Here is a 13,407-nt window from a genome sequence, read left to right on the forward strand (position 1 = left end):
ATCCGCGGCGACCACTGGAATACAACGCTCTGCTAAAGGTCCCCCCTGGCAGGATAAACCTATCCATGGCGAACGCCGGGGCAGGGCCCGGTGCGTAAGTTGCGTGATTAATTGCACTGAGCTGAGATGCCCAATAATAGCGTCTGATGTCCGGGAGGGCTATACCACCATCGTACCACGGAAGTGTGAGTTTGGAAAGAGCGATACGGGCGCGCCCATCCCAGACAAGTTGTCTCTGTAGGCATTCCACTTCACGGAAATAGCCGGAGGCAATCGGATCAAAGGAGTTTTGAAGTGCGTACAAAAAGCGGGGCAAGGACATCATTTTAAAAAGCGCCGCTCTACCGAGGGGCGATAACGGCAACTTACGCCAGCGAGCCACATCAAGTTTAAGCCGCTGAAGGGGGGGTAACAAGTTAAGCTCATAGCGCCTGGAGGGGTCCAAGGAAACAAAAATCCCCAAGTACTTGAAACCGGTCTCCGTCACTTGAATCGGAAATCTACGCGGCAGTGAAGGGAGATCTCCAGCCAAAACGTAGATGCAGGATTTAGCCCAATTAATGACAAGACCGAAGTTCTTAACGAAGGAAGCAAGAACATCAAAGAGCACATTGAGGGACTTTTTGGGGGATGTGAGATATAGGAGGATGTTGTCCGCATATAGCGAGACTCGATCCTCAAAGTCAGGGGACCAACGGATGCCCCGCATAGAGGGTTCCCAACGGAGCCACTCCGCCAGCGGTTCAAGAGCGAGAGCAAAAAGCAAAAGGGACAGCGAACAGCCCTGTCGGGTGCCACGTCCAAGCTCAAAAACGCAAGACACTCGCCCGTTAACAACTACCTGGGCCAGGGGACTCTTATAGAGAAGCTTCACCCAGGCTATGAAGCCCGGCCCAAACCCGAATTTCGAGAGGGCCGCCCATAGGTAGGGCCACTCGATGGTGTCGAAGGCCATGGTAGCGTCGAGAGAAGCCAAGATGGCCGGTTCAGTAAGCGTTCCAGCTCTCGCGAGAACCCCATGGAGTCTACGCAAGTTTAAAGCAGTATTGCGATGCGGGATAAACCGGATTGATCCGGATGAATCAGGTCCCCGATCACAGTGACTAAGCGATTAGCTAGCGTTTTAGCCAAGATCTTGGGTTCGGCGTTAAGCAAGGAGATAGGTCTATAGGAAGTACAGCGATCCCGAGGCTTACCCTCCTTGGGAATAACAACAATGGTAGCAAGTCGTTGGTCAGGAGGGAGGGAGCCAGACTCCAAGGCCTCGAGAAACATGTCCCGCAGATAGGGCGCCATTTTGTCGGCTCGCAGCTTGTACAATTCGATGGGCAAACCATTGGGGCCCAGCGCCTTGCCCGAACGGAGGGAGCGGATAGCCACTGCGATTTCATCTACTGCTAGCGGGGCGTCTAAGAGATCTCTGTCAGAGTCAGATAGGCAAGGCAAAGCGATGTCTCGCAACAGCGAACGGGAGTCGTCCTCATCCCTGTCACAGACGGAGGTGTACACAGTCTCAAAGTGATCCGCAAAGCACTGAACGATCCCAACAGGGTCAGTGACACACTCACCATTAAGCTTCTCAACAACAGGGACCACGCGATTCACTCTCTCCTTCTTTTCCAACCACGCCAGCAACTTACCCGCCCTATCACCCACATCATACAGTCGTCCCTGCTGCTCCCTATACATCACTTTCGCTGCATCCGTAATAAGAGCCTTATAGTCCGCCTGTTTCAAAGCAAGGGAATGTAACTTGGCGCTGGATACACCAAGTCGGAGATCGTCCTCCAAATCAGCGATCTCGGATTCCATGCGCACAACCTCCACAGTGGCAGCCTTTTTAGCAGCAACAATAAGGGATAAAGACTGACCACGTATAACAGTTTTAAACGCTTCCCACAATGACGCAGCAGAGGAAACAGACCCCACATTTTCATCAAAATAATACTCGATGGCTTTGACAAGGTTCGAGCGGGTCTTGGGATTATGAAAATACCTCAGGTTAATAGGAGCTACTCTACCCTCAATTCCCGCCCTGACCTCGTACCGGAGCCATAGGGGGGAGTGATCTGAGATACCCCTAGGGAGCTGACGTACTTCTCTGATAGAGGAAGACTGGACCGCTGGCATTAAAAAATAGTCCAATCTAGACAGACTGCCATGCGCCCCAGAGTGGAAGGTGTATTGCAACTGTGTAGGGTGTAGCAGCCTCCAAGCATCAACAAGCCCGAATGTCTCTAACAAATCGCTCAGCCACCTTTGCGCCCTGGGTAGGTCCCTGGGGGGATGATGGTCAGAGGTGCCGGAGACCACCGAATTGAGATCCCCATCCAAGATCAGAAGCCCCTCAGGAAGATCCAAGAGGACTTTGCACAAGTCAGCATAGGTCAAAGGCTGCAGGCCCGGGGGGACATAAACCGAAAGTACGGACAAGGACTTCCCCTCCCATCTGCCAGTGAGCACCGTGTAGCGCCCCCTGTCGTCAAGTTTAACCTCGTCAACTGCAAAAGGGAGAGAGGACCGAATAAGAATACCGGCCCCCCTAGACCCAGAAGTAAACCCCGCGTGGGCCACTAGTCGGTAGCCACGTCTATTAAGCGCCTGACAAGCGTTGCCTATTAAGTGTGTCTCCTGTAGGAGGACGATATCCGGGGAATGACGCCTAAGGAATCGCAGAACAATACCCCGCTTAATCCTGTCCCCCAATCCATTGACATTCCAGGATAAGATTCTCAACTCGCCGCCCCCATCCCGGATGAGTAGAAAGAGCAGGACCCACATAGAACACCACAAGCAATACGAATAGAAAAAATAATACGATGCCTCGTGAATGAACAAAAACACACAAACACCCCCCCACCCCCAAACTTACCCATGTTGCACCCCCCACCCTGCACCCCTGCGTAAGACTAAGAAGCCACCCCAACTTGCAGTGTGCCTGTCGCCCCATAACTAAACTAGCTACGCAAAGAACCCAGGAGGAGGAAGAGTCCCCATTCACCCCCCGCCACCCCCGGGCAGATCTAGGCCTAACAAAGACCCAAGTCCAGACTCAGCTGATACAGCGAAAAAGTTCAGGCGCCGGGATCCACAGGCAAAGTCCTCATTCAGCCACACCTCTGTCAGCGCCTCCAGGGTGCCCAGAACGTTCATGTCTCATAGGCAGGGAGTCGAGCCAGTCACCGACATTTTCAGGGCGGTCAAAAAAGAATACACGTTCCTGATATTCAATCCGCAGCCTGGTAGGGAACAATAAGGAGTATTTAAGACCCAAGTCTCGCAATCGCCTCTTGACCCCCTGAAAGCCAAGTCTTTGCTTCTGGACAAGTGGCGAAAAGTCAGGATAAAAGGAAACGGATGCATTTTCAAAGTTCACTGGGCCCTTATCTCGCGAAGCCTGTAGAACAGCGTCCCGGTCTCGAAAATGGAACAACCTGGCAATAATGGGTCTCTGAGGGGCTCCCGGCTTGGCCTTCCCGCCGGGGACACGATGAGCACGTTCAACCGCGAAAAACTTGCTGATTCCAGCGGGAGACAGATGGTTGGCAATCAGGTCCTCAACCAGGAGGTCAGCCCCCGCAGTCTCGAGTCCTCCGGGACACCAATAAGGCACACATTATTGCGGCGGGCCCTGTTTTCATAGTCCTCGAGACGACGAGCCATTTGGACATGAGAGGATCGTAGATTGCTGATCTCCGCCTGCGCCTCCGTGACATCAGTGATAAGACTCGAGGTCTTCAAGCCCAGTGACTTAACTCTTTCGTTAGTCTTAGAGAGATCCGCTCTAATCAGCGTGATATCGATGGCCACCGTGTCGATCTTAGAGGATAAAGCCTCATACTGTTGGCCCATAGAGGCCTGCATGTTAGCTATGGCTCCCATGACGTCCTGCAAGGATGGGTCCGAGGATGCCGGAAAGAGGGTCTTAGCAGTATCCGAGACACGGCTCACAGCGCCAGGCGACCCCTTGACTTGCGAGTAGTGGTCCATGATGTTGGTCTGGTTTTGGCCACCACGGAGAGGCGCCTTAGTCTTTCGCTTCTCGAGAGGCTGCCCGGTGGCCATCTTGGAAAAAGGACCCCGAAGGGGTCCCTGCGACCTGGTGAGAATGGCTGGGCGCAAAGTGTCCAGAAAGTCAACAAGACCAAATCCGAGTGGTGCGGGCACAAAAGAGTCAAGTCGTAGAAAGGCAGCCGGGCCAGCACCAGGCGGAGAGGAAAAACAACGGGCCAGCCGAAGGTAGTGAGGGGCTGCACCCCTGCCAGTCAGAGCCGGGAGCAGAATCGAAACTGAAAGTCAGGAGGGGTCGACCAGAAGCGGACCCTTGCAGCCGTTGTTGATCAACTACTCCACGGCCTGTACCGCAACCAAGCCCCCGGTCCGCCTCGGGGTGGGCCTCAAAAAGTAGAATCGATGTAAAAGTGGACCCCGGCGTCCAATTTTAATTCTTCAAAGTGTTCAATGATCAGTGAAGATATGCGAGCAAAAGCCTGTCGTCAAAATCAGGATATTGCCAGGATAATCGTAGGAGGTGGCACGGGTCCGGGGAGCTCTGTGCTCACGCGACCATCTTGGATGCCCACGAAGCTCCTCCGGATGTACTTTCTTAACTCGCGTTCGGATTATATATTAAAAAAAAAACTTTTCTCAAGGCCAAAAGGCCTTCGGGGCGTCGGTATTGTCTTCGTTCGGTGCCTTGTATTTGTTCCAGTTCTTCGAGACTGAAGTCGACGGCAGCTTGCCTTTCGACGATCGACGATGGAACGGAGCCCGTTCAAACTATGCCCTGTTTGCAACTCAAAATACCCTCACATCGATGTGCACCCGGTGTGCAATAAATGTCTCTCACCGGACCACGACGGGGCCAGCTGCATGGCCTGTTCTCGATTCAGATCGAAGAAAACTCTTCGCCTTCGACGCGCTGCGCGACCGTCGGCGCGGGAGTCGGCGCCCGATCCAGAAAACATAATCGGAGCTGACGACGAAGAGCGTGTCGACGAGGAGGATCCTGATCAACAGTCGGATCCCGCGTCAGAGCGAGAATCCAACCACGATGAGGACGAAGAAGACTCCTACGTCCTTGAAGACATTGTAGGAGACGACGCACAACCCATCGGAGCCGTCGATGACGACTCAGGCGATGAGCAGGGCCCAACCGCAGTAGCGGGGCCCAGTAAAAAAACTTCCACGGCTCAGGTCGAGGCATCGCCGGAAGGCCTTAGCCAAGATCTTCATCCGCGTTCTACAGCCCCGCTTCCAAGCCAGGCTAAGAACATTTCCAAAGAGCCATCGGTCGATCGGCCACAAACAGTGGAAAAATCGAAACCAAAACCTAAGGACACAAAATCGAAACCGAAACTGGTGAAAACAGTTGGCTCGACGACTTCGGAACATTCCAAGTCAAAACGTGTGTTCGACCCCTCTGGTCGCAAGGGGGTGTCGACCCGAAGATCGGGGCGCCGAAGCCCGTGTCTACTGTTAAGCACGTCACTCTCACGTCGGGGTCCAAAGATGGCGACTCTTCCAAAGGCCGCGAGACCCAGAAAAGCCTCGATCCGAAGCCTCGGAAGCCGCTAATGGTGAAGGCCTTCGAGTCAAAAACAAAGGAACAGAACAAGTCGAAGCAAAAGGGCGTACCTGCTGCGCCACAACAGCTCGAGTCGACGCATAGCCACAAGCAACAGGCTGAACAGTCGAAGTCGGTCGGATCGAAAACGACGCCTACCTCGAAGCAGGTCAGTCCGTCGCCGACGCTTCCGGCGCCAATAAAATATGGACTGCCCCCAACAGCGCGACCTAAGACGGTCCAGCTCCCTAAGAGCACCGACGCATCCAAGTCTACGTCGGTAGCCGCACATGCTCAGCCCATGCAGGAGGACGTTCTGTTCCAGGCACCGTCCTATGATAACCAGTCGAAACTATTAATCGACTCTGAATCGGGGCGACTCACCATTTATAAAAGGAAAATCATTCCTGAGCATCCTATCGAGTCCTACAAGATACCACTCAAGAGAAAGAGAGACTCTGCCACCTCACCTACTCTCTTTGAACCCATACAATCCTATGGACAAGACTATACCTATTCTCCCACACCTGCCACTGAGGATGTGGAGGAAGGGTACAATGAGGACTAGTTTAATTATCCCATTGACACAAGCCAGGAGGAGTCCCAACCATGGACTGACCCTGTTGACCCTGATGAACCACACACCACCCCTGACACTCAGTCCTATGCGGTCAAGACATCGCCTACTGAGGATACTGCTGCGTTTAACGCGTTAATTGAGAGGGCAGCCCTTAACCATGATGTGGACATGCACGCTGACCCAGTGTAGGAAGACTTTCTGTTTGATACCTTCTCAACCTCAGAAAGATCCGTAAAGACTTTGCCTATGCTCAAAGGTGTGCTCAAACATGCTGGTGACATTTTTAAAGAGCCAACTAAGGCAAGGGTGATAAACCCCAGGATTAAGAGGAAGTACCGACCTGCACCTGTGGACCCTACGTATATCAAGGGCCAGCTCCCGGTGGACTCCTTGGTGGTGGCTAATGCTCGTAAGAGAGCAAACTCTCAAACAAGTGGTGATGCTCCTCCTCCGGACAAAGAATCCAAGATCTTGGAAGCTTCTGGCAAATGTGTGGCAGCTCAAGCGGCTAATATTTGGAGAATCTCAAATACACAGGCCCTATTAGCAAGATATGATAGGGCTCACTACGACACGTTAGAGCAGCCTCTGCAACACCTGCATGATGCTTATAAGGAGGGGGCAGAAATGCTCAAACAAGAGGGGATGTTAATCTCAAACGCATCTATTAAATGTGCGTTAGATGCAGCTGACACAGCGGCTAGGGCCATCAACACTAGTGTAATGCTCAGGAGGCATGCCTGGCTCCGCATCTCTGGTTTCAAGTCAGAGATCCAAACAACTCTGCTTAATCAGCCAGTTAACCCTGACTTTCTATTTGGTCCTGAGGTAGACACCACCCTAGAGAAAATTAAAAAAGACACTGAAACTGCCAAGTCCATGGGAGCTCTACAGTCACAACAGTTATGGGGCGGTTCCTTTCGTCGCTCCGGTAACAGGGGAGCATCTAGAGGACAAACGTCGCAGCAAACACAATACAACAAAGGAAGCACACCAACCACCTATAACAAAAACAATAGAGGTGGATACCGTGGGAACAGTACCAAAGGCAGAGGACGAGGAAATAACAATGCCAGATCCTCCGCCACTAATAAACAGTGACGTCTTGTCACTGCCCCCAGACCATATAACACTGGTCGGGGGGAAGACTTCAACAGTTCCTGCCAGTCTGGGAAGGCATTACCACGGACAGGTGGGTGAGTCAACTTATACAACACGGTTATTGTCTAGAACTAACCTCCACTCCACCCAACATTCCCCCAAGGCACCGTCCTATGTCCGCAGAGCACATGCACTTATTGCAGCAAGAAGTCATATCCATGCTGCAAAAAGGGGCCATAGAACTCGTGCCTTTAGAACAGGGTACAGGGGTGTACTCACTGTACTTCTTAATCCCAAAAAAGGACGGGTCTCTCAGGCCCATTCTGGACCTCAGACCCTTGAACGAATACATCCTGTCAGAACACTTTCACATGCTCACTTTGCAGCAAGTTCTTCCATTGCTCAGTCAGGGAGACTTCCTAGCGACACTAGATCTGAAGGATGCATATTTCCACATTCCCGTTCACCCCAGTCACAGGAAATATCTCAGGTTCACCATCAACAACCAGCATTACCAGTTCAAAGTCCTGCCTTTCGGGGTCACTACTGCCCCCAGAGTGTTTACCAAGTGCTTAGCGACAGTAGCTGCAAACCTTCGGAGACAACACATTCATGTCTATCCATATCTGGACGACTGGCTTGTCCAAGCAAAGTCGGCCCAGCAATGTGCCAGCCACATGTCCCGCACATTTCACCTCCTACACAGTCTAGAATTTTCCCTAAATTACCAAAAATCCCATCTACAACCCGCACCTGTCCAACAGTACTTAGGCGCAGAAATAAACACTCTGACAGCAACTGCAAGGCCAAACTCAGCAAGAGTCAACAGCATGCATTGCATCCTGGGATTGTACAAGCGCACAAAACTTAACAAAGTACAGGCGCGCTTCTGGGATATGGGTCTCATAACGGCGAAACGCCTACTTACTAAGCACTGGAAAGCCACGACCCCCCCACACATCCGACACTGGTTCGCCTCCTTTACCAACTGGGCGCGGGCGGAAAGCACGGTCCTCCTCTGGGAGGAAACTGCAGGACTCCGAAAGTTCCCCATCGCTCAGCTCTGGGACGACCTCCTTAGGACATTCCAACACACCTGCCAGGAGCAAGGGATAACTTGAAACCCCAGGCCCCGTCGCCACTATGACACCAGCCAACGACCACAGTGACCATAGCCCTATATCCCCTTCCCCCCCCCCCCCCCCCGTCCCCGGTGCCCGTTGCTTTACAATACGGAACATTCTGCTGCACCTCGCCCCACACCAGCTACCCCCCAACTGGAACCCACGCTAATCTCCACCCCTCCCCTCCCCTGACCCCACTTGCCTTCCCACTTACAGAGGTTTTTCTTTCCCACCGTCGTATAGACATAGGGGATAGTTAGTTCGCTGGTCATGTTTCCCGACCAGACCCCCTCCCTTATTGCAGATGAAGATAACCGATGCATCATACAGCTAGCACGGAACGACCCCCTTTCAGAACATATGGCGCCTGCCGACTGCTGAGCTGCGACAACGCCCAAGGACTGCGGTAAGGTGCAGGCTCGCACCGAAACCTCGCCCACATTAGGCCAAGACCGGGATACGCCATACACCTATCACTGCCCCCCGTCATTTATTTTGCGACCTCCTACTCACAACACTGGAGAGATGCATACTTACTACACTGCCGGATATCCTGGTCTCCATACACAACGGCTGCAAGCAAGCCACGCCTAGCTTAACCGTCTGCTCCTATGCCTCAGTGAGCTATACCACTACACGTTTTACCACATCCGCGTCGGCATTATACACACACGTCTGAACCACCACCTATCGACAGCTACCCCACTATTGCCTAACCACAACGGATTCCCGGATCCTCAGTGGGGACTTGAGCGCTGAGCATAACAGTACAAATGCTTGACTAAACCTGCAATGTTTATGTTAATAATAAAAGATAAAATACAGACCTGTCATTTATACAACCGACTACCAGAATGTTGCACATGTATGTCCACGGATATCGCCGCCGGACCCCCGGGTTACCGGCTCAATGGCTGTGTTATTCAATTAAGGATCCATAAGACTGTATATGGCCTGACAGGCCCTTGCATACCACGCAAATGTACACTGTATGTTAACAACGTTGTGCACAATAAAGGTCTTCCAAAAACAAAAAAAAAACAAAAAAGTCAACAGCATGCAGGTGCTCATTCAAAAATTCAGGCCTCAACACTCACTCCCAGCGCAAGTGTTCATGCAACTAATAGGCATGGTGGCCTCCTGTATCTTTATAGTCCCACACGCGAGGCAGCACATGCGTCCGCTTCAGGAGTGCTTGGCACAACAGTGGAACCAGGCTCAGGGACCGTTGAAAGACCTAGTGTTGGTGACCGGTCGTGCATACAGCTCTCTGCATTGGTGGAACACACAAAACCTTTGCAGGGGACGACCGTTCCAAGAGCCTCTACCACAGATAGTGCTGACTGCGGACACATCTCTCCAGGGCTGGGGAGCGCATGTCCTCGATTACACGGTGCAGGACAGCAGCAAAAGATGCACATCAACCTACTTGAAATGACGGCAATCTTCATGGCAATGAAGGCATTCAAGTTGCATTCATGCAACAAAGTCGTGCTGATCCGGACGGACAACATGACTGCAATGTATTACATCCAGAAACAGGGAGGGACACACTCTCCACAATTGTCGCACCTAGCACAGTGCATGTGGAAGTGGGCCATTCAAAGGAACATGTTCCTCATGGCGGAACACCTCCCAGGCAAGGACAACCAGATGGCGGACCTGCTCAGCAGACACAGCCATCAGATGCACGAGTGGGAGATACATCCCTCAGGGCTACAACCGTATTTCCGGCAGTGGGGTCATCCAGAGATAGACCTATTCGCCACACAAGAAAACGCAAAAAGCCACACGTTCGCCGCCAGGTTCCCACACCCGGAGTCTCAGGGCAATGCGATATGGATGAACTGGTCGAACAGATTTGCGTACGCTTTTCCACCAGCACCGCTCATACCGCTGGTAGCGCGCAAACTGAGGCAGCACTCCATGACCCTCATCCTAGTTGCTCCAACGTGGGCAAGGCAAGCATGGTACACCACGTTCCTAGAACTTTCAGTGGTGCCCCACCAGCGACTAAGACTCACACCCAGTCTCCTCACTCAGAGCCATGGAGACATTCAGCACCCAGATCCGCAACAGTTGAGCCTTGCAATATGGCTCCTGAGGTCATAGAGTTTGGCTACCTGGACCTGCCCCCTGACTGTATGGCCATCATCAAGGAGGCTAGGCGACCTACGACCAGGGCGTGCTATGCGGCAAAATGGAACCGTTTTGTTATCTATTGTTCCAATAATAACATAAATCCGCTAGATGCATCAACGCAAAACATCATATGTTATTTATTGCACCTATACAGATGCAATCTGGCATATAGTTCCATCAGGATACATTTAGCTGCGCTGGCCGCTTATCTTCAAAACAGACAGCACCTTTCCCTTTTCAAAGTGCCCTGCCATTAAAGCTTTTATGGAGGGACTCAAAAGGGTAATTCCTCCGCGACACCCGCCTTCGCCTGTCTGGAATCTAAGCATAGTTCTCACCAGACTCATGGGTCCACCATTTGAACCCCTTCACTCTTGTGAGATACAATTTCTGACATGGAAAGTGGCCTTTCTGGTAGTGATCACATCGCTAAGACGGGTTAGTGAGCTGCAGGCCCTCACTATTCAGGAGCCTTTCATCCAGATTCATGCAAATAGGGTGGTGCTGCATACCAACCCTAAATTTATGCCTAAGGTAGTGTCACAGTTCCACATTAACCAAACTATTGAGCTGCCAGTATTCTTCCCAAATCCTGATTCAGTGGCAGACAGAGCACTACACACACTAGATGTTGAGGGCTCTCCTGTATTACATAGACAGAACTAAAGATTTCAGGAAAACTAAGCAACTGTTTGTTGCCTTCTCTCCACAGCACAAAGGCAACCCAATTTCAAAATCAGGTATAGCCAGATGGATTAAGTGCATCCAGATCTGTTATCAAAAGGCTAAACGCACATTAACAGTTCCCCCAAGCGCGCATTCCACACGCAAGTTAGGGGCATCCATGGCTTTCCTAGGTAATATTCCTCTAGAGGATATATGTAGAGCAGCCACATGGACCACCATACACACATTCACCAAACACTACTGCGTGGATGTACACTCCAAACAGCAAGCTGCTGTAGGTCAGGCTGTTCTCAGAACTCTTTTTCAGACTGCTGCAGCTGGCACGGGCAACCGCCACTAAGGAGGGTACTACTATTTATTCTATGCATAGATCTAAATTCAGCAGCCCACATGCCTCGAACGTAATATGCTACTTACCAGTATGCATCTGTTCTTGGCATGTAGGGCTGCTGACATTTATATCGCCCGCCCTCCTCCCCGGTGCCTGTCACAGCTGTAGCACTCACAATTTTTCTCAAGCATGGTCATCACTTACTGTATCAAACTCCATCTCTGCCACAATGGCGAAAAACAATCTGAGCATGGAGAGGATGCCCATGCGCACTGTAGTCCAGGGGAGGAGACACCTATCTCGTGATACTTCGAAGACTCTTCCAGGACAACAATGTGAAATCATCCGGACCCAACACTAGGCGGCGATCTATGCATAGATGTAAATGTCAGCAGCCCTACATGCCAAGAACAGATGCATACTGGTAAGTAGCATATTCCTTCTGGGGCTAGTTATGTAAATAGTTCATGTATTATCTTCAATGATTTAGTACGACATGGCTTGGGGCATGTCTGCTGCAATGCTGATAATAACTCAGTTTGTCTTTCTGTTGTTTTTACCCATTTTCTTTCATGGAGGTCTGCGTTATTGGAGAGAATGCCTGTAATGGAGAAAACCATCACCAATGGTCCTGCTGAAATTGTACAGACCAATGGAGAGGCAGAACCTTCAGTAATTGAGACCAAATTAACACCGTCTGGCCCACAACCCACCAGCCAGGTAATTAGACCTAGTAATTTTCCATCTTTTATGCAATATTTTTTGTAACCTTGTTTTGAACCAACTGCCTGTTTTGTAAACTGAGTCTCTGGCTCAGTCAGTCAGCATTTGTAGAATGCAGCACTATTACCCCTGAGGTTACCTGGGGTGGGGTGCAATGTCTCAGTCAAAAAGCCAGGTCTTGAAGAAACACAAGGAGATGATGGAAGGAGCACTGGAACGTTTTAGACACTCACCCCCAGTTGCAGATCTTTGTTGAATCCATTTCCATTTTTTAGCTTACTTCTCCACCCCAGTTCAGACCCAGCCATATGCAAATCAGTCTTGACTCTGTTCCTCATGGCTCCAGCCCGAACTGCCAAACCAGGTAATCCCTGAATCTGAAACAACCATCCTGGGACCAGTTTCAGGCTAATACCCCTCAGCTAGGCTAGCTTGAATCCAGTGGCAAATTGAGAAGTGTCCCATGTCCGGGCATACCCTGCCAACTTAGGGCAAACAAAGCAAACACAAGGAGATGATGGACGTCCATCATCTGTTCTTTTTGCAGGTCTTGAGGAAATTGTAGAAAGTGGGAAGAAACGAGCAGGACCGGGAAATTGGAAGGAAGAAAAACAAGCAAACAGAGGGCAAATAAACTAGCAGAAAAGAAAACTAAGGGCAGAAAAAGGCAAGACAAAGGACAGAAAACCTGCATTAAAGGTAAAACAGAGGGCTGAGAAACCAGCAGAAAAGGCAAAACAGCAAGAAACGAGCAAAGGAGGTGCAAACAGAAGGCAACAGATTGGGAGCATTAGGTAGCGTACTGCAGGCAAGCTGGACAGAAGAACTGTCGCAGGTGGAGCTGGCACAGGGACCTGGTTAGCTTTCCCATCCACGGGTGACACAAACTACCTGGGTGCATTGAACTAACACTTAAAAGTGAAAAACAGGTTTTGTAGTGCTACAGCGGAACTCCAAAAATCATTTCTAATCTGTACTCACCATTACCCTGAAACCTTCGAATACACAATCATTCGTCAGTGGGGCCCATACTGCACATTTACTCTAATCACTTGTAGCTTGGCTTCTAGGAATTTGGTGAAACGCAAAGGAGAAATGCTGTAACATTTGGTGGAGTGTCTAAAACCTATTTTAATCAGTAATTATTTACACC

The 13,407-nt window shown here is 50.9% G+C and overlaps 1 protein-coding gene across 1 annotated transcript in view; it reads left to right on the top strand.

The window, feature by feature from the left end:
- Positions 1 to 13,407, top strand: part of AP1G1 (adaptor related protein complex 1 subunit gamma 1) — an 803,442-nt gene that overhangs the window by 667,486 nt on the left and 122,549 nt on the right. Inside the window, exon 19 of the mRNA XM_078671300.1 lies at positions 12,110 to 12,251. Within this exon, the coding sequence (XP_078527426.1) occupies positions 12,110 to 12,251 (142 nt within the window). The remainder of the gene's footprint in view (positions 1 to 12,109; positions 12,252 to 13,407) is intronic.

This window comes from Lissotriton helveticus, chromosome 12 (genome assembly GCF_964261635.1).
Source record: "Lissotriton helveticus chromosome 12, aLisHel1.1, whole genome shotgun sequence".
NCBI classification, from domain to species: domain Eukaryota; kingdom Metazoa; phylum Chordata; class Amphibia; order Caudata; family Salamandridae; genus Lissotriton; species Lissotriton helveticus.